The sequence below is a fragment of the Alligator sinensis genome, unplaced genomic scaffold (assembly GCF_000455745.1).
Source record: "Alligator sinensis unplaced genomic scaffold, ASM45574v1 scaffold784_1, whole genome shotgun sequence".
Lineage (NCBI taxonomy): Eukaryota > Metazoa > Chordata > Crocodylia > Alligatoridae > Alligator > Alligator sinensis.
In genome coordinates this window covers 601,813-627,689 of record NW_005842318.1, presented here as the reverse complement: position 1 = coordinate 627,689, position 25,877 = coordinate 601,813, and the positions used below count along the sequence as shown (strand labels likewise).

The window sequence follows — 25,877 nt, the reverse complement described above, 5'->3', positions numbered from 1 at the left end:
GGGGGAGGGGGGCATGGGGAAGCCAGCAGACCCTGCTGTGTCTGCAAGTCTGCGCCAGGAAACTCTGCCCAGGAGCAGAGGGGAGGGGCCAGCCCCGCTCTGAAACAGAGAGCCCCGCCCAGCCCAGAGAGCATGTGGGATGCTGGGAGTGTCTGGTTTATCTTAAACCAGCAAGGGGTCTGGGACAGACATTGCATAAACCAGTTTAAGCCAAATCAGTTAAGTTTTATACTACATTCAACCAGGCTTATCTCTAACTGGTTTCAGCCATTTTCAAACTGGTTTATTTGCACTGAACATCTGTTGTTACAGGTTTAAACCAGTTTCTGATCACTTAAACCAATTTGTGTGTAATGTCTGTCCCTAGCCTAAGATTCAATTAGATGCAGTTAGTATTTCAAGAGGGATACTAAGCTAACATTTTGACTTATAAAACCAAGAACTTACATGGAAAGACCAACAAATTAACCAAATGCAACTCATCTTCCAGATCCAGAATATTTAGCTTCTCAAGATGAAATCAGAGGATGATGAGCTTAGAACTGTATACAAATAAATAGTTATACAGTACAAATGGAAGTTGGCAAAACTGAAAAATAGAAACATGAAATATCAAGTGATTGTTTTGTATAATCATACTTCTGAAGAACATGTTATAATGATAGGAGGCTTGTGTTACAGAAAGCCTTCTTTTCATCAGTCAACTTCCATACTACACAGAAAACCTTAGGAGTACTAGAAATGAGAGAAAATTTAAAGGATGGATCTATACAATGCTATTTTCTTTCACAATAAGGGCAATATAGACTGCTCCTGAAAGTAATTTCAGTATTACAGCTAAATGTAGAACAGTGTAGTTCATTAGCTCTTTGGACATTTTCTGTGAAAATAAGACTGGAACAGGACATTGAGGGGATATTTATGAAAACTTGGCAGAGAAAGCAAAACAGTGCTTCCCAACAGTAAACATAATGAAGTGCCCTTAAGTACCATGGAAAGCTCATATGCTGGTAAGCACCTAGTTAAATCAATAGTTTGTTTATTTTCCAAATTAAGCATAGGGGAAAATGAAGATATTTCTACAAAGGAAATAAAAGACAGAGACATTAGCTTGGCTCATTGTGCTTAAAGTTTACTTATATTATTGTCAGGCCTTCAGTACATGGATTATGTAACTACCTTAAAAAGCTTGTTGCTTCTATTATCATCTCTTTAAACAAATATAATCCCACAAACTACAAATACAATCCTAATCAACCCAATTTGCGTCTTCTGGATTGCAAATGGAGTAGATTAATACTGAACTGAGTACAAGGCACATTTGGTAATTACTGTCTTATAACCGAGGCATTTTTGCTTGTTTTGGCTGAACTCTGCTGACAAATAATGAACTCATTAGAGAGGCATGGTTAGCCATGGTAGTCTGAAGTCAAGCAGAAGGCAGGGTAGATTTGTACTTTACAGATTATATATATAATGTATGTCACAGCAGCTAATAAAGTGAACTCCAGTTCACAAAAGCTTATTTTATTTTTATATATATATATATGAGTGAACTTCTAATAAAGTGATCTTATATAGCATAAGCTTTTGTGAACTGGAGTTTACTTTATTACATGCTGTGAAAGGGTGTGCAGGAGCACTGCATAGACTGGAGAAAGTGATTTGAATAAAAGAGACAGGAAGGGAGCTGGGTTAGCGTTTGTGACCCGTGTTCCTATGGGTTTCTTTGCTTCTATGCCTCTCCCAGAATTGCCCTTTCTCCACCTTCCCCTGCTCTCTGCCTCTCCTACCTTTCATATTCAAACCACCAGTCTATACACCACACTATGCACATTTTTCACAGCTTCTAATAAAACTCCATATGCCTAATTTAGTCAGCCTATATAGGTGCACATCTACCCTGCTTTCTAATGAACTCACTGCCAGAGAAGTTTTGTGCTTCACATCCTCTTTCCCAAGACGTCTACTGTGAATTCCCTATCCCATTTAGTCAACAGGAGTTTTACAACAGAGTTCATTGAAGCCAGGAATTCACCCTTAATATGAAGTTTCTTCTGCTGTAAAAACAGAAGTAAATGTTGCCACATCAGAGGCCCAATCCTGCAAACATGTACTTTCAGAATCTTACAATTAATGATGCAAGTAACGGTTACATAAATAAGAGTTTTCTATATAAGGGCCTAAGTGGATCTTTTTCATAGTGTCATAGTTGTTAGGGGCTGGAAGAGACCTTACAGATCATTTTTATTTAACATTCTCTATATTCTCTCTCTCAAGGAATATTTTCAAGTTGATCATCCCATAATTTGGATATAAATCTAAATTATAACAATAGCAGCAGCAATTCAGCTGAGTAAAAAATTACATAAACTTTGTGGATGTTTATCTGAGATTAAATAGGGAAATTTTCCCATGTCCTGTTCCATTAGTACAGCAGCAATCGTCTAATACACAGAGGGCTTAACTGCGCATTAGCATAGTTTCCTGCACACTTGCACAATAATAGTTTACCAGTGCAGCTATGGCTGGGCTCCACAGAGACCCCAGCCCGAGCTCTCCCATCCAGGTGCGGCTGGGGTCTCCATGGAGACTGACCCAAGTCATGCTGGCAGGGGCAGCTGGGAAATGAAGTCCATGGCCAACTGGATCCAGCCTGTGGGCCAGACTTGGCCTGTCCCTGTTCTTAGCTAACTTGAGGCAGGAGGTGAGGGTGTGCCAGCAGCCCTTAAGGTGGCTGAAGGCGCACTCCACCAGAGCCTGGGTCTGGCCCAAGCAGCAGTTAAGATGGGCCTGGCACGGCTCCAGCTGGCCACCATAGGTCCGAAAGAGCCAGAGGAAGAGTGGGTAGGTGGGGTCCCTGAGGAGAAGAGGTGGGACTGTCACAGCACCCAACTGCAGATCCAGCACCCCCAGTGTAAAACAGCTGCTCTGCACCAGGCCTGGCAGACTGGAGTTCCTGAAGACACAGGGCACTACCTGCCCAGGTGTTGCTCATGCATCAAGGCCCTGTGGTGGTCCACAATAGCTTGGAGCACCACAGAGTGAAAGCCCCTCTGGTTGTAATAGGGGCAGTCTGCATGAAGTGGGCAGGTGGCAGGGATATGGGTCCTATCCAGGGCTCCAATGCACTGGGGGAATCCCAGGGCCCAGAACCCCACCACCACTACCAAAGGGTCATGCACATGGAGCACTGTGTCCCCCAGCATGTCCTGGAGGGCACCGTACACCTCCAGGATGGCCTCCCTGGTGGTGGCCATACCTATGCCAAACAGGTGGCCAATGTACCATAGGTTGGCAGGCAAGACCAGCTTCAGCAGGGCGAGGGCCAGCTGGGTGTCTGTGGGGAGGTGTGGCGGTATGGCAGTGTCCTGCCATTCCAGGTGTGGCCAGAGCTGCTCCACTAGGTCCTGGAAGGTGTCCCAGGTCATCTGGAACATCTCCAGCCATTGCTCATCATCCCAGTGTATGCTGGACAACATGCAGCCACCAGTTCTGGTTGACCCAGTGGGCCCAAAGGCAGCAGGGCTGGAGGCCCAGGAAGGCAAAAGTGGCATCCCAGAGCCTGTTGTCATTGTCCCTGCCAGGGTCCAGCAAGGCAGATGGGATTGAGGTGACAGCTGTATAGACCTTGTAGTCCTTGGGCCTCATCTCCTCTAATATAATGGCTACAAATTCACACACGCGCTCATAACTAGAGGGTTGAAGATTGTAAAACTAGCCACTGACTGACTGACCCTTGATGATGTTATGACCCAGATAAATATATTAAGCACGCACAGTCGCTCACAAGTTGCATAGCATTGTAGTGGGAAGCCTTCATGTATCAAGAAGCCTCTGAAGTGCGAAGACTCCTGATTGGTTGAGTAATGATTGATGGGTGATTGATTGATCAAATTAGTTTGCAATTGGCCTAAAGCATAGACTGAAAGCAGTGGGGCAATTGGTTGAAATAAAAGATGAGTGAGCACCAGAAGTGGGTTTGAGGTGCGTTTGTGAGGTGTGTGGTGGTGTGTGTACTTGTTATCTAAGTGTGGTGCTGAGGTGTATTGGTGCTACTGCCTGTTATGAAACAGTGGACACTATAGTAAGGGAGACTTACCTGAAAGGATAGCTCCTGACGGCATCAAACCCAGAGATCTTCACTACCTGCAGTTCTGTCTGGAGAAGGTAATGTATAGCCCCTCCTTTGTCTTAAGGTCCTGAGTATCCTGCGGAGAAAAGGGTTAGAAATCCTCAGTTTCAGCGAGACCTGTTAGAGCAGTGTCACAATGATAAGGCCTACATGTGTTATACTGACAGCCTGTGGTGCTAAGGAGTGTAACTATGAGGGGTTTGCGAAGTGGTCCGTATTTGATTCAGATTTGGCCCGATTTGGAGAACAGCGATTTGATTCGTTGGTTAGGATCACTGCTCCCCCCCGCGCTCCCATGGGATGCTCCATCCACTGCAGCATCTCAGTGTTTACAAGCCACCTGGTACCTTGAGGTATGTAGAAAAAACATTTAAAGCTGTGTCTATGTCCAAATCATTGAATCTCTCCAAATCAATTCGGAAGGGTCCGATTCAATTTGGAGAAATTAAAGGGTCTCCTGATTTGATTCGGCAATTCAGCCACCGAATTGGGCTGAATCGAATCAGCGACCGAAGCATCCCACAGCCCTAGTAACTATTTTTTGGATTGGTGTTTGAGTGTTTATATCTATTAGTTTGTGTAACTGCTTATACTGGTTGATGCTGTTGATTGCTATATTTTATTCAATACAGCTATGGTGTTTAATCTTATTGGAGCTGTAGTGTGTTTATTCCAACCTTCAAGCGGGGCTAGGTTGCACGTCAATGCCTGAAGGATTTAACCCTAAATCCACCACATTTGTTTATATCGAAAAAGTATTTTGAGGAGGCTTAACAACCCTCCAATCCAATTGTTGATCAGAGACCCTCAGGGGTGGATACACAGTGGATGGGCAGGCAGTCGCTGGGCTTGGGGGAGCTGGGAGAGGCAAGATGGCTGTGGGTCAAGCAGCAGTTGGCGCAGCAGGCCAGAAAGGCCAGTGCAGTGGCCAGCAGGAGCATGGGGTGTTGGTCATAGCAAGGGCCAGGGACAGGAGCCATGGCATGGGAAGGCACAAGTGGTGAGAATAGCACTGTCGTGTGCCATCCCTGCACTGCACACACTGCTCCCTGGCCAGAGAAGTGGCTGGCCAGGGAACAGCATGCAGGGCTGGCTTTTAAAGAGGACTGCCAGCTGCTGGCAGCTGCTCCTGGTGGTGGCAGGCATCTGTTGCAAGGCCCCAGGAAGTGGGAGCGGATTTGCTGCCATTGCCAGCTAATCTGTTCCTGCTTCCCTGCATGTGTAGATGCCTGCCCAGCACCAATTACTCATGAGTAATTTTCTCACGAGTAAACTGGTGCCACAGCAAATGCATGTGTGGATGTGCCCAGAGTCGACAAAGCAGCACTTTCAGATTTAAAAGTTCCAGAGTTCTTTAAGACTGGTAAAAAGACTGTTTCTGTACAAAAGGCCTACAAACCTTTAATATATAAATTCTTGCCACTTTTGTTCTGAGCATTTCAAAGAATGTTATAATTATCATTCATAGCTGCAAAATGACACTTTTGTGACTGTACTTCTGAAATTAGCAGCTGCTGTTTAGAGCAGAGATGCTTCCAAGCATACTACATTCTTGAGGAAAAAAATCCCACAAAAAGTGGAGAATCGCCATTTTTGTTTCCTTGCAATTTCAAACTAAGCACTTGTGTGTATTCCCCAGTGCTGTACTGGGGAATATGAACAAAGCGTATTTAATCACTTTACATGCAGTAAATTTAGAGTACTTCTGAACTGAATGCTTCAGTAATACCAAAGCAGATCCATGGCCACATTGTGTTCAATGAAAGGAACAAAGCTCACTCAGACAGTTCTAATACAGAATTTATTTTGTTGCTAGGGATTTTGCTTGTGCTAGAACTGCAGCGTGCAGCCCAAAGTAGTAATTAATACCCATTTATTATCTCTCACATGTACATGCACCTAGATTATGGGTTCTATAAAATATATAATTTTAGACCACTTCTGTTTTAGATTTAAATTTGAATTAGGTATTTGTTGACTTTAGAAACACCCACCATTTGCCCAGATGAAACTTGGATATTGACCCCATGCCCGTTGACACCACTGAATACAATCATTATGAGTTAATATAAAATGTTTCCTTTACAGAATAATAAATGTTTCTTTAAACTTAAATATAGGTTATTTTCCAATTAATCCCTTGTGGTCTACTAATTAGAAAAATCCTGACAAATAAAGAAGTTAACTGAAAAAAAATCATTCTAACAAAATGTTTATTATATAAAAAGTTCATGAATTGCATAGCTGTGACATGAGTAGTCTAAACAATTATACCTATAGCCCACTTGTGTTTCTTTCGCTAATCCCCAGGAAGTTAAACACTAAGAAAAATCTGTTGTATAAACTGCTCTACTCCATAAAATTATATACAAGACAATATTATGGCATGCACAATAAAAGTTCTTATTAAAAAAAAAAATCAAACACATTGATCCAAAAAATTAGACATTTAAAATTCTTAGATTCAAGTTGAATTTACATATAAAAAAGTACAAATTTGAAAAAAAGCTCCATTGGATAAAAACTAAGGTTTCTTATTCAAATATAAAGATAACTTAAGTCCAAAAAGCAGTAACAAAATGTAAACATTCATAAGACACATGAAAATTCTCTTTAAGAAATATTAAATTCTCTTTAAGAAATATTTAATGTTTTTTGTCTCATTAAAGTGCTGGCATATGCTTTCAGCTTTATCAAATGTTAAAAAAAACAAAAAACATATTTATGTACATGATAACATCTTCATGAGCTTCCAGTTTTATCATTTTAATTTAGCAATAATTTGACAGGTCTATTAAGGTATGGTTTTGCAGAAATGTGCTATTCTGACATTTTGTCTCTCCCTTCATCATCATAAGTTAATGTCCAACTTCAAATATTTTGTAAACTTAAAAAAAAAATATTTAAACTGATTTAATATAATTTGTTTTTGTTAGCTAGTTTTAAATGCAAGATATCCATTTTAGAAATTATGGCTTTTACACAATTTGAGAGAGAGAAAGAGCGAGCTCTAAAGTCAATCTATCTACTGCAGCAACTACCTCTCTTGCAAAATCATGTTATTATTTCTTTATAATAAATATATAAAAAACAATATGTTCATATGTATAAGAGTTAATAGCGAAGGCCCCTAACACCTAGGCCCCTCAGGTAGGTTCATACTTGAATCCACTCGGTATTGAAAGATATCACAAAAAAATATCTTGTTTGAACATGGCAAAAAAGTGGATTTTAACAGATTAGCTAATGGCCTGATCTTGAACTTCTTACTCAGGTTAACGTCAATCTGTACCAACAGAAGTGCCATTAAAATAGATCCACATGATTAAAAAAATAATTCACCCCTTTTGCTAAAATATAATGCAGCCTTTTATTGCATGTTTATAATGGTATTTACATGTTTTCCTTCAATTTTAGTTAACAATGTTGAAATACTGTCAGGGTCGACAACCACATCCGAGGAAACGCAAGATAAATCAGAATTGTGATACTTAATTGGGCTGGACAAGAGACATCCACAGGATCTGATTTAACTCTGTAGCCTGGAAGACCCTGAAAGTACTTTAAAGTGCTATTAACTCTCATCATATTTCAAAGAGTTTAATACTTACATTCTTATGTGAGAAGACTCAAATTGTTATTGCTATTGGGGTGAAGAGTGCATTTTGTCAGTATTTGAAGGAACCCCCCCCTCCCCCACACACACTTATCAGGAGTTTATACCCTCATCACCATCTACTCAGCTGAAAATTTGGAGTATTTATCAGAGCCTAGAAATAAGGAGGTGGGTGAAAACAACACCTTTGCTTATCTGCAGTTTAAAAGCAAGAGAAAATGGAAACAAGTGTTCTCTAAAAATTATGAAAGATTTTATAAGCACTAAAGCTTTGTTTTTAAATCCCAAAACCTTTAAGGGTAATTTCACAACATGAACGTAGGTCTCAAAAAATATACATATTTCTTAAATAAATATTGCTTTGTAAGCAAAAATCAAAGTCTTTCTACTCCATTCTTTTTTTGTTGTTGCTAACCAATCAGATTCCTACAATGCAGGTGCATCACAGCTATATGGAAAATAAATGTCTATTAGTCTATTCTTCATACCATTTAAAAACTTCCCAGATAAAAATATTGTGGTATAGGAATTCTTATGGTTTACTGGAATGATAATTCCAATGAAACCTAGATTTAGAAAAGGATGACATTATGATGCCAAGCAATAAGCGCTCTGTCAATTAATATGTATTTCAGTATAGTACTTTTTACCCTTTTTGATAGAGCTGTCGACATAAACCAAATCTTCAGCATTAAAACTAACAACCTACCCATATTCTACTCCAATATTGCAATGATTCAACATATGTTACATACCACATACTCAGGGGGAACCAGTTAGCAAAGGCAAAAAGACTATCCTTAACGACTGCCAACTGTTCTAGATAGAAAAGGCACTTGTTCATTAAAACACTATATCCCAAGACATCCATTAATTTTAGCTTTAGCATCAATTCAGTTAAAAAACATTGAGAACTGATGAGAGCAGTCACTGTAGGGCAGCAGCTCCCAAACTGTGGGTCAAGACTCCAAATGGGGTCGCAACATTAACGGATGGGGTCGTGATAAACAGGGATTTAGGTTTTCCAGAGTGAGAAAAACACAGGAAAATGCAGGCTTCCCTTTGCAGGCTGGTAGAGTTCCAGCCAGCAAGGGGCTCCTTGGGGCTGGGGAAGCAGGGAGCACCACATGCACATGCATGCATACATGCACACGTAAACCAAACAGCAGTGGAGAGTTGCTCCGGCAGATCCCTCCAGGTAAGTCTATGGTGAGGAGGGGGCACAGGCAATGCATTGGGAGAGCAGGGGGCCACAGGGAGAGCAGGGGGCACGCCCCTCCCCACCCCCCAAGGTTTCTGCACATAATGGGGCATGGGGCTGGACCAGCTCCAGGCAGGAGCCACCTCTGCAACCCAGTGGGCAGGATCTGGTGCAGGATGGGAGTGCCATTCTGCTTAGCGAAGTGAAGCACAGCAGCAGCATATTGCTGTGGCCCACCCCCCAAACTGCTGCTGGGTGGGCAGGGGACACCTCACCTTGGCAACCACAGTAGCGCAGAGCTCCCTCCCATACTGGGTCCTGCCAACTGGGCTGCAGAGCCCGTGTGGGGTGGGCAGTAGGGCAGGGAGCCCCAAGACTGCAGCAGGCAGTCTGCATCCTCCCCACTACCCCACAGGCTCTGCTCTAGCTGTGACACCAGCAGGGGGAGGGAGTGGGGGAGGAGCCGGGCTCCATGCTCCCATGGGTGGTAGCTGGAACTTGGCCACTACTGGGGGGTGCAGAGGGCTGTGGGTTGGGAGTGAGGGGCCATGCTGAGGGAATGGGTTCATAGTGAGGAAGTTTGGGAAGCACTTCTGTAGGAAAAGACTACCAAAAACTAGTTTCATTTCCCCAGTTCTGATCAGGTAGCAAGCCTTAGTCTTTGACTTGACTATGCCCAAGTTGTTCAGCTAGCTCCATGCATTCCTTTAATCCTCTTTATATTAAACACTAATATCTTTTTTGGACTAAAACTTGAAAAGTGCAAACCATTTTCAACTATAGCTCAGTCAAAAGAGAAGTTAGTGCCAGAACTCCAGTTTTGCTCAGTGAAGTCCATTGCCAGCAATGCCATTAAAGGGAGCACCAGCATAGGCATCAAAAGTGCACTTCCAGCATAGCCACTCTGTAGGAATGGGCAACACATGTTATAAAATTAGTCTCTGGAATAGATTATCCTAAATCTAATTTCAGAGAACCTGCATAAATAGTCATGTTAACATACAAAGTCTGTCACAAAGTCTTGAGGATGTTGCAATGAATCATCAAACCGGAAACGTTTGGAGACTGTGCTGCTGTCCTCTGGAATGTTCTCTTTATCTTCTCTGTCGCTGCAGGTACCATTACAAATAGATTTTGTATTCTTCTCCTCTGAAGACCTTGCTGTATGGTCTGGTACCAGAAAAGGGCAGGAATTTTCTTCAGGACTGTACAGGAGTATGAACTCCCCTTGCTGCAACCAAGAATGACAGAGACAAGCCTCTGCTGTTGGTCTTTCCCTTTAAATAGAAAACCAAAAGGCAATTATTTATTTTATAAAAAGTATTCACCCCAATGAGAGGTAGAGTTTATTTCAAAATAAAAATATGCTTAGAAACATTTGCAGATGTCCCAAGTTAGAAATGTTGAACAGCAAAGTCTTAGTCACACAACAGGTGGAAATGCTAGCTCTCTCACATTGCTGACTTTCTACTACCTTTCTACAGAAGAGGACACCAGATTCTTTTCTGTCTCAGGCTACAAAGCCCGAGGTGGTTTTCGTCACTGTACACTTCATGTCTGCCACAGAGGATTCATTTAGCTTGCAATGCCCGTTGTAGGATGGGTTGATAGGTTGAGTTTTGACTCTCCTATATAGAATCTAAAAACAAAGGATGAAAAAGGAGGTCTGGTTGAAGGGATTCAACCTGGAAGAATTTGTTCAGTCCGGATGTTATAAGTAAAAGAACTGGAAACTTGTTCAAAGGTTTCAGACTTTGATACATTTATGACAATAAACCAATGCCAGAGTCCAGCAAGTGTAACCCTGCAATGTTTTGTTGCCACAGGTAGTAAGTTGTGGGGGGAGCAGAGATGGAAAAAGGACCACAGTCAGTCCTCCTTTTATCGCCTCTAAGGGAGTACGCGGTGTACCAGGACACATGCACATGCAGGCCCTACAGATTCTTCTAACTGAAGGAATCCAATCTCCAACATAAAACAAATGCTCACTTACAGTGGAATGATGCATGACACACGATTAAAATATCCACAGCCTGATTTTCATATTCCAAACTTCAGACTGGGTTTGCAGAACTAGCAGTTGTCTCACACTTTTTTCGATCTGCCAGCTGAGCAAATCCGAATTAGAAGCTACAACTCCTTTTTCGGAATAAAACTACTCTTAAATCCAGATAGCATCCTACCAAACAAAAGTCAATTACTACACTGGCAATTTTTTTTTGTCCCATGAGACTATGCAGTAATTTATAATTCAGTTTTAAAACAGAAGTTTGATACAAGACTAATCAGATCTCACTATCAGGTCAACTCAGATTTCCTTTTTCATATATCATAATGTAGAAACCAGTATCTTTTCATTTTAAATGGGTACTAGGTATATTACATTATTTACACTACAAGAGCACCCAAGTCCCCAATCAGGAAAACCCTAGGTTTAAAAAGTGTTATACACACACACACACACACACACACAGGAACGTACAGTCCTCGCCCCAAGGAATTTACTACCTACTCTGGATTTTTTACAAGAAGTTTTTGAATGAAGTCCTTGGCAGGCTGTGAAATTGATGCAAAAGTTTCATCAGAATAATCCACATTAATTTGGGAGATATTAAGGAAAGTTTCTTGCTTATCAGCTCCTGCAAATGGAGATTCTTGAGTCAGCAGCATATACGAGATTATGCCGATGTTCCTAAACAAAAGTACAAGTAATTAATCTTTCATGTTACACAGTCAGTGACAACAAAATGAAATCTCCCTATAATACCTGCTTCTGTGAGCCAGCTTTTCTTGTTATTCCTCATTTCACTGACAATAAAAGAACCTAAACACACCACAGTTCTAAGCAGTTTGCTCACATACGTATGTGAGGCATGGGATAAATTTCCTACTGCTTAACTCAGAACTTAAAGCAGTGGCTCTCTTCCTCTTCAGACTCTAGGCACCTCTCATTAGCAGGGCACTGGGATGTGCCTGCTCCCAGGAGGCTGCTTTCAGGTGGCTCATGAGAAACTCACCAGACCGGAAGAGGGCTCAGGCTAGAACTACATAAGCCCAGAGCCTGAGCCGGTCAGGCAGGCTCTCCCTGGCAGCCACAAAGTAAGGAGCTTTCGGCAGCAGGGCTCCTGAAGGGACTTGGATTTATATCAATAACCCTGCAGGCCTGGGAACAGATGAAGGTTACCTGGGCAGAGGACGACAGGGTTTTACAGCAAGTGGCCTTTGTTTTATTTTAAACCCCCAGAGAGTCTGAGGGGTCTGCCAAGGGGCTGAGTTACTTCCTTTTTATTTGTGGTACTAATGGTTTAGCCTTAAGCCCCACTGTGGCAGGCTGTTGGCCTGCTTAGAGAACTGGTAACCCAAGAGCCTACAGACTGTGGGTGGGACCCAGTAAGGGGTCAAGGAGCCTAGAGAAAGGCTGAGACCGAGACCAAGACCAGAGGCTCCCTGGGCCCAGGGAAGGGCTGAGCCAGACCAGAGACCCCACATGCCCAGAGAGGATGCTAAGCCGAACTAGAGGGTCCCTAAGCCTGGAGAGGGGCTGTGTGCAGGACCAAGGGTCCAAGAGCCCAGAGGAGGGGCTGTGTGCAGGACCAAGGGTCCAAGAGCCCATAACAAGATGATATAAGGGACTAGGGGGTCCAAAGTTCCAAGGGGGCATGAGTATTTAAACAGAAATAGTTAACATCAATAGGAAAGAATAGCCACAAGGCTTTGGGTGTGGTGTAGGGGAGGAATGGAGCCACACAAGCCCCCTCCACCTGCCAAAAAAAGGGCACTTTAACTTCGGCACACCCCAGCACTGAGCCCAGCACATGCCCAAGAGAGGCGTTGCAGTAGTTTGACCTGGGGAGCGTTCCCAAGAGCAGCTGATACCTATATTGTTTATTATTCCATTACAATAAACATTATTATTTATTACTATTACTATCACCACCATGACAACTGGACTTACAGCAAATAAAAAACAATTTAAAAATACTTACCATATATCTGTAGCTGTGGTGATTGGATCGTAGTTTAAGATTTCTGGAGCTGGGGGGGGGGGGGGGGGGGGGGCGGAAAAAAGAGTCTTAAGTACACAATTAAAATATTTATTGCTTACATGTGTAATATGTAAATGCCACACTAAGTGTGAAATATATTTCAATCTAGGAAACAATTGCCAAAAACCCAATCAAACTGCAGGAAAAAAATTTGCTGTCCTAACCTGCTACACTAATGTACTATGGCGCAGACCAAAAATGAAGTTAGTTACAGGCTTCTAAAGAGACCGGATGTTACTTACTCACTTTAGCTTAAGAGTTACAAGATTAGATTGGAAATTTCTGCCTAGAGCTACATGCCCTCTCTGGAACTGGATGGACAGAACCATTAAAAAAAGAGAGAGAGACAGACAGACAAAACTCCACTGTACTTGTGCTGCATCGCTGATTACTGTATCAGTTTGAGAAGCATTAAGTGCATTCTAGATCCATATGAGTGCTGTTCTAAACCAGTTCAGTTAAATATCTTCTAGATGCCTACATCAAAATTCTTGGTACATTTCCAAAAGCCAGGCATTCTGGGAGATCTCAAAAAGGTTGTCAGGGTGTTGTGCAACAGCACTAGGAAAACTAACTGAATTAGTTCCAATTTGAGCACAGAGTAGCATTAAATTGGTTCAGACCAAGCTGTTTTTTTAAACCTGCTGGAAGCCCACTCTATTCCAACTAATCCTTAAAATACCTGTTAAACCTGTTTGACCAATTCACAAGTCTTTGGGGGCAAAGTGAATTTTTTCTATTCTGTGGTTCCAGCTCTAAGATCAGTTTAGCTGAACCAATTTTAAAAAATGTACTGAGACAGAGAAGTTGATTATCTTAAAACCTTGTTCAACACTGGAAAAAAAATTAAAGAGTATTTTGGGCCTGTAATAAACAATAAAAGCCAACATGGCTGAACCAACTTTAGAGTTAGTTATAAGGAAGTTCCACCTCTTCTTCTCCTTCCCATCCAGGAATATAGTGTAGGGACACTCTAATCAGTAAGATTATAGACTTGCCCATTAAATTCACACCAATTTTCAAATTTAATTGATTAGTAAGGAGACATGTAGTCATATAGAGAATTAAGATTCCGTATACACATTTTCAAAATGAAACACTGTTTTAAAAAGCACATGGCTGGACCCTCATATCACACCTAATTCTAGTGTGCACTTGAGTATTTTTAAATTCACTTCAGTAATGATTAAGCTGGTCCATGTACCCCTAAGAACCATCCAAAAAGCAACATGTAGTTACCATTAGGAAACAAACAACACTAAGATCCAAAACCAGCAGGAGAGTGACTAAACACTGCACATTCTGCTTTCACAGTCAGTGAACTGTTCTACTTTCATTTGCATACAAGAAATATAAAAGAGGAAAAAACACTTCTCCTTACCTAGATAGTCTATGGTTCCCATGATGTGCCGCAGTTCACTAGCACTCTCAATCTTCCGAGACATACCAAAATCTACAATTTTTACATCACCAAGAGGATGCAAACTGCTCAACAGGATGTTCTGGGGCTAAATAGAGAAAGAGCCATTTAGTCTTTAATACATTACAATTTAAATTATACTCAGAGTTACCAATACTCACGGAATGAAATATAGTTTATATTTATTAGCACCTAGAATTGCATTACAGACTATAAAGTCTGAGTGAAGCAGTCTGTAAAATTCCCTGCAGCTCTCTTTCTACTAAAGATATATAAACAGCAGAAAACATAAGAACACTGTAATTATGTACATTTCTCATGTGTTTATACTTTCTGTATCTGGATCAAAATAAAACATTTCAATTCAACTTTAGCACATCTTCTAAAATGTTTTAGTCATGGACCCAGAGGAACAGACTTGCACCTTCAGCTTCTCCTGTGCAAAATGAAGTTTATTTTCTACCTTTGGGGAATTTTACCATCTTTAAATTTTCCCTGAGCCTGAGGAAGGGTGTGCGCACCTGAAAGCCTGCAAAGGAAGATTTTTTTTTTTTTGCGATTTCTTAGTTGGTCTAATAAAAGGTACCATCTCTAAACCAAGAGTTCTAGAGTCCTGCATTTCTTTTTGTCTCAGAGCAACAGGGTTACCAAATACATCCTGCTCATTTTTCAAAAATAAAAAACTTCACGTCTTTCAATGTCAGGATTAACCAAGGTAAATTATCTGAAATCTTACCTTTAAATCTAGATGCACAATATTATTCTCATGCAGACAGATGAGACCTTCAAGTATTTGTCGAATAAGTCTGGCTATATCACTTTCACCAATTCTCTCATCTAGGTCCGAGACACACAAGTTAAAAATTTCACCTCCGGCAGCACTAAAACAAAACATGTTAGATGTAATTCAGTATTTTTACACAAATATCAAAACTAAGTAGTGATAGAACTGTTCAGTAACTTAGAATATGATATTTGAAAATTTGGAGAGAGAAAATGTAGTAAATTTAGTAAAAGTACTTTCTCCAAAAGTAATTTAAGAATTTTTTTAAGTTAAGTTTTAACCAATTTAACAGCCTGTTAAACTCAAGAAAGAAGAAAAGGCAAGCAGCCATAAAATGCAAACAGACAAAAATGAAAGGAATTTCATACCAGACAGTTTGGGTTTAGATTCAAAACCAGAACTTGTGGCTGAATTCTTGGTATTGCTTTAGAAATTTCAGCCTCCCCACCCCTTTAATAACTTCAGTTATACCAAGCTATAAGTATGATCCAGCTTACACCTTGTCTTACGAAAAAATCAAAACAGATTCTCCTAAATAAGACAAAAACTTCACATAAGCCAGTTACTACAACTAATACCACCTAGAAAATAGTGACACCTGTTTAAGAGGGAACCTCTATAAGCCAGAAACCTGCTCAAGCTGGAAACTCTTACGGTCCTAGCATACCTTACACAAACTAAATATACTCAATTCCCCGTAAGACAGAAACTAACATAGAAACGCAAAGGAAATTTAGCAGGTTTTCAGCTTTTAAAGGTTCCCTCTTAGACAGGGACTACCCTGTCCTCATCTGAAATCTGGCCTGGGTGGTAGTGGCTGCCCTGTCCCCATTGCCACTCAGACTGCAAGCAACAATGGGGACATGGCAACCTAGAACTTGCCCCTACCATGGTCTCTTGCATGGAGGCAAGTGTGAGGAGTTACATCAGGAAATGATTGTGGAGAACAAACCCCCATCCCCATCATCCCCTGCCTCTTCTTTCAGGGAGCCCCTTTACTCTCGCCACCCAATCAAGGCTCTCCTCTCTCGCTGGTGTTCTAACTGCAGGGGTCAGGCTTCTTGTCTGGACAGTCAGAGCACAGGCAAAAAGCCTTTCCTCTAGTCCCCCCAGGCAGCACTGCAGGGGTCCCCACCCGTGACCAGAATATCCAGCTGGCAGCAGCATCACTGCCAACAAGCAGGACTCAGCAAGGACAGCCCCTGGATTCAGAACAGTCACCCCATGCCCAGTGGCATCATCAGGAAGCCAGGGGGATGGAGAAGCTCAGAGCAGGGCATGGGAGTGAGTGCCTTTATTTCTCCTATAAGGCAAGTTTCACTATACTCCTATTTGATGCCCTTCAGGAGAAAAAAATATTTCAGTGAACATCTAAAAATACATAAAATAGAGTCTGGAAAGTTGTTAGACAGGTGAAAATGTTAGAAAAAAATTTTCAGAGAAAGAACTAGAGACAAGCAGAAATGTTCACAAAAAGGAAGAGGGAAAAAAAAAAAGAAAGGTCTAGCAACCATGCAATATTAGATGCACTTAGTTTGGAGAATCAGTGTGACTGAAATTCAGCCAGAAAATACCTTCTTCCAAAACCTCTGCCAATACAGATCATCAAACAACAGAGAACATCATCAACAAACCACTTTCCAATATACAACTTACCTAAAAACAAAATTCATAAATCCTGCCAAACTTTAAACCCTTTACCTAAAAGCCAAGGATCTCTATGGAAGAGCCTTTATGTTGGTGGTACTCAAATAGTCTGATTATTAGCTACTTAAGAGATCCAGTCCTAAATTACTACCTATATCCAGACTTTTAAAAGTCTAGAAGTGTTATTTCCGTTGTCTTCCATTATTTTCAATATGCTTAACTGTAGCCTTTATATTTTTTCAGACTTCATCCTATTTAAAAAAGATAAGACTATATGAAACAATAAGAACATTATTTGAGTTTTGGCATACTTGCCTTCTTGAAGCAAATATATCACTTGGTTATATTAAAAAAACAAAGCTATTAAAGGGCAGTTTATGAGATGCACATGTTTTTTTGATTCTGGTCCATACTTTGAATCAGTCTCATTTGTTTTCTTATTGCATTTTGGTCATGCAGTGAGATTTCCTCACTGAATCAGTCCCCTCTGTTCTCTATATAGTTTGAAATGCATGGATTTGAGAATAAGCTGCTACAGATGCCAGGTGAACTTCAGTAGTCATCAAAATAGACGTAATTTTGAAAGAGAGAAAATAATCCAGAAGAGAAAATTGGAGATCCTGCTGCATACACATATTGAAAGTACAGAATCATGCCGTTGGAAGGGACCTCAAAGGCACCTCAAATCCTAAAGTTTATCCTAAAATCCTAATTCCAGGACACCAAAAAACCTGTATCCTTCCTCAGTATTGGAACAGGAGAAGGTAAATTTGGTATGATCTCTTTAACATCCAGTTTGGAGTGTTAGCTCCATTAGGTGTGCTCCTGAGAGCTGCTCCAATTAAAGTGCCCCTCCCCCCCCACCCTGGAACACATATAAAGGTCACCCTACAGGTTGTATTTTCTGAGGGAGTGCCTCAAATCTAAAGCAGTCGAGAACCATATCACTAAATTAGGGATGATAAACCATTCTGGCCCTGTGGGCCAAATGAGTGGCATAGGACCAGTTCAGGGGCCAGATGAAGGGTGTGCCCCCCTTCCACCCAAGCATGTTTGATCCAGTACTCACAGCACCCACTCCAGATAGTCTGGGGCAGGTGCCACACACAGCGTAGGTCTCAGACTGGCTGAGGCAAGCGCTGCATGCAGCACAATCATGGACAATCCAGATGGCTTGCGTCCCAGACTGGCTACAGTGAGCACCACAAGTGCTGCACGGGGGTGTAGGGGAGCAGAAGGGGCATGTGAGGACAGCTCCTGAAATGCCCCCTCAAAGGTGTCCATGTAGCATGGGGCCTGGGACCTGTGCATACCACTTGTGGTGTATGGGTCCACTCAAGACCCAGGGCTGGCACTGGGAGCTGGATGATGTGGCTCTGTGAGCTGGCTGTATCTTTGACATCCTGGAACATGCTTAGTTGTTTTTTTTTCCTGTTTAGTGCAGGGAATTTTAATCTATTTGGTGCTATTTATCTATTTTTTCACTCCAGCCATTTTTATTTCTAAAAATTTCTGCAAAGATGCACATATTTTTTACACAGGCACACGCAAGAATTTTGATATATGAAATATTACAAGGCTCTCATTGACTGTTTTCAAACTTGGATTCTTCAAAAGATGCACCTAAATAAGTGGTCTAATTTTAGGGGATAGCTATTACCATGACTGCTTGGGTAACAAAATGGGAGTTGTATGCGTTTAACACTTGCAAAAACCAGGCAACAGATTCTGAGTGATTTCATTCTGTGGAAGAAAGTGTAGCTAGCTAGTTTTATTTTGCGGCAATAAAATGACACAGCAAACATGCATACAGAACCTAGCACCTCCCATGGTACCAGGCTAGCATGAAGGCATGTACAATAAAAAAAAAAAGATTTCCCATAAAAACAATCAAAATCCTTCCATGAAGAACTGCCTCAGCTATACTCTGGTTGAATCTGACCTAAAAATATACTTACATTTTCAGCCAGACTGCCTGGTACCAGTGACAGTTTTTTTATGTTTAAAAAAAAAAAAAAAGTACAGATTTTTTAAAATTCTTTTGTTAAACATTAGTAGTTTCTTTCCAATTTTGTCTTAAAAGCTGTTTGTCACCATATAAAAACAATGTTTCTGTTTATTTTTCCCAAGCCCAAAGTAATATATTAAAAAATAGCAGAGGTAGGAAGCAACCCTCCCTTTATGAATTCCCCAAATAAGATGTTCTCTTCAAATCCTAACTACAGTCATTTGAAAGCTATTTTTAAATCGTGAAACATTTTTCTTTACGATATTTAGGTTGAGGACATACAATGACTAAAGTTTCAAGTTTCCAGTAATCTTCTATTCTCATCTTCCCTAGCAAAATGTGTAGCTTAACAGAACAGTGCCCTACCATTTATATATAAAGATTCATTAATGCAGCCATATTAATATGTCAAAAATCTTTTTTTCCCCCCTTTTCCTCACTTTTTATTATTTTAACTGTACATCATTAATATTATATATTACTTCACTTTTATAAATTTTAAAGCATCCTTGGCATAGGTGCTGGTCTCCTTTACCAATTGGTTTTGCATCACAGTTTTTACAATTAATGCTGTCAGTCACCTACCATAAATAAGAATGTATATATTAGTAATGACGGGTTAAAATGACATGACAAGTGGTTTGCCTAGAAAATCCAGCCCCAAACAAAAAAAAATGAAAAGCACCAATCCTTCAAGAGCTAGACACAGGTCTGTATGATATGGTACTGTTAAAAGAATATGTACAACGTTGTTCTGCTGGTTGTATTCTATCAAACAACACTAACAAATCTATTATTACAAAAAACAAATATATTTATTGCATACTTACTATTCCAACACTAAGATGATCTCATTTGCTGTTTCATAGACTTCGTGGAGATTAATTATATGAGGACTAGATTTTGTTAATTCAAGGATTGCAATTTCATGTAAAATCTCTGCTTTACAGTCTTGCCCTCTTCTCCTTTTCTTCATACATTTAGCTGCGTATTCTTGGTTTGTGGATTTAGCTATGCATTTTCTAACCACCCCACATCTTCCTCTGCAAAATAAAAAAGGTAAAATTAAGATATCTTTAAATGGAAACTACAGCAAGGTGCAAACATTACACTTCTTCAGGTTTAGGTGGTCAGAAACCGGTCTATACACATAACAGAACCAAAGTTCAGATCACATACACTAGTTTAAAAATGGTGAAACCTGATCTAAGATAGAACTGGATGGATGCAGTATCAGACTTAGCTGATTTAAGTTAAACTGGTCTATGGAGCTTCAGAACCAGATCCCCTCCTGACTCAAGGTAAGGCACAGTCGCCCAGCATACCAGAAGCCTTTGGAGCTCCCTCGCTAACCTCCCCTCACAGGGCCGCTTGCTAGCCTCAGCTGTGCTCAGCTACTTTGAGCTGTCAGCTGCAGGCAGGGGGAGAAACGAAGGGAATGTCTGTAAGGCAGGAACTTTCTATCTTCATATAATGTCTCTACGCGGGGGGGGGAGGGTAGGCTCAGCAGGGGCAGGAATCAGGCCCCTTGGAGCTCTGACAGGCTGCAGGCAGCGGTGGTGGGCATGGGGCATGATTCCAGAAATCACAAAATTCCTGCAGGCATGCTGGGTGCCTGCTGCCACTACCTGCATTTTGCCAGGGCTACAGGGGACCCAAGTCCTTCCTTCTGCAGGGCCCCCTTTCTGTGTCGCCAGCATGGGGCTGCGGGAACCTGCTATTGAAGCGGGGGAAGGCTCCAAACCTGTTCCCTTGGGCTACGCTGGGCATTGCTGAATAGGGGCTGGCAGGAGGTACAGCATCCAGAAAGCAGAGCACGGCCAGGCCGAGCTGGCACAGCTGGAGTGAGCTGTGGGGCAGGCGATCCCCCTTATCACCTTCTGAACAGTCAGGGAAGCCCCAATCCCCATCATAAGTATACAGCTTTCAGTAGCAACAGAGGGGGAAGGGAGGGGAACGGAAGCCCCCCCTTGTTCCCCAGATCAGTCCCAGCACAGCTGGGAGGGGCTCATGAAGCAGGTGCTCCCTCCCCCACCTCCCCTCCCCAACACTGCCCTTCTACAGAATGCTCCTGTTCCTGCTGCCAGGCACAAGCCCCCCCTGCCTGCTCGGCACATCTCACCAGCTGCTACTGGTGCTGGGCTCTGGTGGGACACGCTGGGCTGCCTGAGGGGTTTGTGACAGGCGTAGAAACACTCCATAGGAGGGCAGGATCAGGCTTTGCTGCCTGGCAAGGACCTTCTGGGCTGTCCGGCACATCTTGTCAGAGCTCAGCACGAATGGCACCCAGTGAGACATTCCATGTGGTTTGGGGGGCTTGCACCAGATGGTAGGGACGGAAGTGATCCACAGAGGGATGGATTAGGCCCCTAGGAACCCGATCCTTCCTTCTATGGAGACAGGCCCTCCTGATTGGCTGTCAGGTGCACGCCCCTAGTTCCCTGCTGTCCCAGCAGGCCCTGCCCTGTACCCAGCCCTGGGCTTCTGGGGGAGCCCTGGGGTGGGGGAGGATCTCCATGGCATGCCCAGTAGCCAGCCAGCAGCAGCAGGGGTAGAAGACGTGGCATGCTGACCTCCCCCAAGAGCCTGGAGCTAGGCACAGGGAAGGGTCTGCAGTAGCAATGGTGGGGTGGGGGGTGTGCCTGATGCATGGATCAGTCATGGATGCCCCCTCTCAGCTGTGCTCCAGCACACTGGGAGGCATGCGGGAGCACTCCTTGCCTTCCAGCCTCTGTCAGTGCAGGCATTTGCACACCTCCCCCCCCACCAGAGAGTGAATGCGTGTTTCATCTGCTCCAATTCAACCTATACAGCTTAGAGAAACCTACATAGATCAGAGACATTTTGCCTCAGGCTTTTTTGAATGTCTGTACTTAGCCTATGACAAAGGGCTTGCTTACTTGGGAAAAAGCCATTTCACAATAGCTGCCCACTTATTCCACACTGTAAGTGCCTCCCATGGTTTAGCCTAAGGCTTTTCAGAAGAGAACTGAGCTAAACCACACTAGGACACTTATAAAAGCAAAAGCAAGATATCAAGTAGCTCTTTTTAAAGCAAAATACATTATTTCATAAGAGCTTCAACAACCAGACAATCCAAAATTAGTTACAAGAGTTATAGACTGACACTTCACAAATGCCCACAACAAACAGATTAGTCTTCTTCTTACACATTCTTTCCCAAGAGCTGCGACATTTTCAGATGGGGAAAAACTGATCATACGTGACTACTTAAGATGAAGGATCCTGCGTAACAAGGTTGCAGCAATGAAACAAGCCATATAAGCAATTGTGGTTCCTATAGGAACTGTTATGTAATTCTGAACAGCAAAGCATCCTATTGCAGTATCCTGCCATAGGCTGTACTAAATCTTAAATTTGATAATGTTATTTCGCAATTGCAGGGCTTTTTATAAAAAAAAAAAAACCTCAAGTGCTTCCATGATGCATTTTAAAGACTGTAAAAGTATTTTTCTATTTGCCATCTTTAACAACCAAATACTAAATGCATTTTCTAAAAATAATCCATGGCTCCCATTGAATTATATTTAAAAGTGCTCCCCAACAAAGTAGGTCTTCTTGGCAAGAGCCCTACCCGAATGGAGAAAATTTTCAAAACACAGAAGTTTCCTTCATAAACATTTAAATGTTGAAAACAGGATTTTGTGCACACTGTATAAAGTTCTCAGGTGGTTTCTGCTTTTTACAGTTTTTTTGTTTGTTTTTTTTAAAGAAACAAAATCCAAAGTTGAGCAAAGAGATGAACTTTTTCAATGGCTAAACGAAGGCTAAGGAAAGTCAAGAGATGCACGCAAGTTAGCAAAGCCGGAAAAACAATCCAGGAATCTTGTTATTCCTCTCGATAATTTTGAGTCACCAGACAATATGCCCCTTTTTTAATATAATAAGAAAGCAAAATGTGCTGTTTCATTTCCTTGCCAACTGTTTAAGTATGGAAACAAAAATGCATTTTGGCAAAGATATGTTTTTAAAAGAAAACCACATACTGTAGTTAAAAAGCCAAACTGACCTTTCAGAAAGTTTGGGTGGGGGGGAGAGAAGGGTATTCCCTAAACCAAGCTATAAATTCCTGAAAAAGGACAAGATTTGTAATCACAAAGCTAACGTGTCTAACAATGCCTACTTGTACAATTATGATTAATCTTCTATTATTGACAAGGAATAGCATGGATCTTTAAGAATTTGAAGGAATAAATTAAAAATACCAAGAAACAAACATGGTGCAATTTTTAAAACAAAATAAGCATACATCTTTGAGTGTGTAAGCAATGACTTCCTACATTTGTGCTTTGTCAGTGCTGTACACAAAAGACAACGTTTAAAAGAATGGGTCCAAAACTCAGGACATTGGAGCCCCCTTGGAAGTCTGGATTTTAAACGCTTCACTACAAAGGACACAAACACACCACTATCAAAACACCTAGATTTGTAGACCTGTTAAATAAAACCTCCAATTTGAACAACTAATGACAGATCTTGTAAAGTGGGACCAAAAAAAAGGAAAGAAAAAGAAAAAAAAAAAAAAAAAAAAAAAATCAGCTTTGCACAATTTTTAGCATGTATTTTAAAAAAGCCTAAATAATTTGTTAAACACACAATAGACGATATAATGAATAAAGTTTTACTTTAGTCACACACAAAGTGCAGCAAGTGCACAAGACAAAAATCAGTCTGAACTTAAGAGAGAAATATTTTTAACCTTGAGATGATCATGACAAGAATTGACCTATTATCTGAAACAGTGAATTGCTATCCCAGGTGTGAAAAAGCTTTACAAGTAATGTTGTTTAATGTAATTTACTGAACTCTACAATATATATAATAAAATTTGAAGATACCCATGCAAAAGCTTACATTTTATTTTTAATTTTGCCTCTCCTTGAGAATCACAAGAGCTATTTAAAACAAAAAAGAGGAACCACTTAAATTTCATCAGAACAGTCAGATCTTTACCGCTAGTTACAGAACATCTTCCTTGTACTAATTTACAGCAAATGTTACTGTTATGCAAGGTCAGTAATACCAGTTCAAGAAGATATTGATGATACAATGATTATTGCTTTTTCATTTGTAATGCATTACATATTTAAACTTATATCGATTACTACAAGAAACTTTACACTAAGTTAAAACTACATATAAGATAGTTCAGGTTAAAAGAATAGATCAGTAGAAAGGCAAAGAATTAATTACATTCTAACAATGAAACACCAAGTGTGCAATTAGTCTCACACGCTGTAAATTATTTTCTATAAACAACTATTACGCAAAAAATATATATTGCATGAAGTGTCATGGGATATTTTAGCAGACTGTCACATTTCCCATGCTATGCAACATTCTTTTTTTTCTAGCATTTCCTATTCTTTTTTTACTCTTCACTTTACCCTTGTCCTGCACTGAACTTTGTCTTCCACCATGCTACTCTGACACCTCAAATAGGCTTTAACTATTGAGCAACCCCACACTACACTTTAAAAGCTATTCCTTCAAACAAACAATCTACACACCAATATTTCCCCAGAGCAGAAGCTGTACACAAGAGTAAAATGTTTGCTTGCGGGGGGGGGGAGGAGGAGGAGAGAAGATGAGTAAGGAGTTGGATACACTACCCCACCAGCCTCCTAATTGTCCTCAAGATTCCCAGCTTTCATTTAAGGGTAGGGTCTCCCAAGGTCCCTTACTATAAACACAGTTGTATCAATAAAACAGCACTTTTGCTGGTGTGAAAATTTGGGGAATCATTCTACGTACAACTTAGGTACTGTGATTGAGGTTGTGATGGTCTTTTCACTGAATGCTTCACAGTATGCGTAAGAGTCAGCCATATGCTATTGGGGCTCTATTACATATTTCCTGGACCAGGGATAAGAAAGGTCCATTAAGCTTTGATGACTCCTATTCAAGAGGGGCACTTTTGAACAAACAGATAGGAGTCTGATAAGTAAATCAGCTCAGACAAGTTTGTCTGCAAAGGATTGGAACGGTGATTTTCAACCAGGGTGCCCTGTGATCAGGCGTGGCTTGTGAACACTGAAATAGTGGGGCAGCTGGAATGTCCCATGGGAGCACGGGGGGGAAGAGGGGGTCTGCAGCTGAGTGTGTGGGGGAGCCCCCCGCACTCCCCTGGCTCGATGATCGGCCACAGGGGGACCCCAGGTGCCCCCCCAGGAGGCACCAGTGACCAAGTTGAGTATGCAGGCCCCCCGTGCTCCTGTGGGACGCTCCATCTGCCCCACCATCTCAGCATTCACAAGCCATGCCTGCCTGTGATCCTTTTAAGGGTGCTGCAGGGTGCCACAGTTAGGTGTGCAAGCAGGATTCACAAGATAAATCCAGAGAGTTCAAACAGAAATCCATGGTTGTGATGTTTCTGAGTTATTTGCAGCTGAAAAGCTGCTCCATTATTTTTCTCTACACAAAAATGAGAGTTAAAACTAAGAGATCGCACTTCCCAAGCACTACCTTAAGTCTATCCAGGGTGCCCCAGTCTAAAAAAAAAGATTAAGAACCAGTGCATTAGAATATCCCCCCATAGATAGAGAACAAAGATTCAGATCTTCAACTTCACAAAGCCATAGACAGTTGGTGAGTGGAGGCACAGAGAAGGAAGCTTGGGCAAGGCAGAGAGACAGAGGCAAGATTTAATTGCCTGCCAACCACAAAAAGCTGCACAGGAAAAAAACAAAACAACATACCACAATGATTGTAAGCTATGTGCAGAAATATGGATCCAGACTGTTTAGAGGACTCCAATGTAAGACCAAAAAACCCTCAAGTTTGGTGAGGAAATAAACTACAGAAATTAATGCAGATACTTATTTTGTCTAGAGCTGTACAATCCCCATGCTAAAGTGAGAAGTAATTGATGTAAGAAATAAAGTCTGCGAGTCTGCTCCAAATATTATATAACCCTGCAAACAGGTCTTAAACCAGGAGTGCCCTTAAAGTTGAGCTTACAATAATAAAAAGTCTGTGGTGTCATCAGTGCAACCAAGC

General features: G+C 41.4%; 1 protein-coding gene across 5 annotated transcripts in view; it reads right to left on the bottom strand.

The window, feature by feature from the left end:
• Window positions 1-475: 475 nt before the first annotated feature.
• Window positions 476-25,877, bottom strand: part of STK17B (serine/threonine kinase 17b) — a 30,917-nt gene continuing 5,515 nt past the window's right edge. For 2 of the 5 annotated variants that reach the window (XM_025209950.1, XM_025209951.1), the window contains exons 3-10: window positions 19,688-19,900; window positions 15,155-15,299; window positions 14,380-14,506; window positions 12,939-12,987; window positions 11,465-11,644; window positions 9,956-10,229; window positions 4,103-4,211; window positions 476-542 (exon numbers count right to left, since the gene is read on the bottom strand). In XM_025209950.1, the coding sequence (XP_025065735.1) occupies window positions 4,146-4,211; window positions 9,956-10,229; window positions 11,465-11,644; window positions 12,939-12,987; window positions 14,380-14,506; window positions 15,155-15,299; window positions 19,688-19,900 (1,054 nt within the window). In that variant the 3' untranslated portion in view covers window positions 476-542; window positions 4,103-4,145. Of the gene's footprint in view, window positions 543-4,102; window positions 4,212-5,928; window positions 10,230-10,294; window positions 10,592-11,464; window positions 11,645-12,938; window positions 12,988-14,379; window positions 14,507-15,154; window positions 15,300-19,687; window positions 19,901-25,877 lie in introns of those variants that run through there. The other 3 variants (XR_003095206.1, XM_006028527.3, XM_025209952.1) reach the window with 3 other exon arrangements.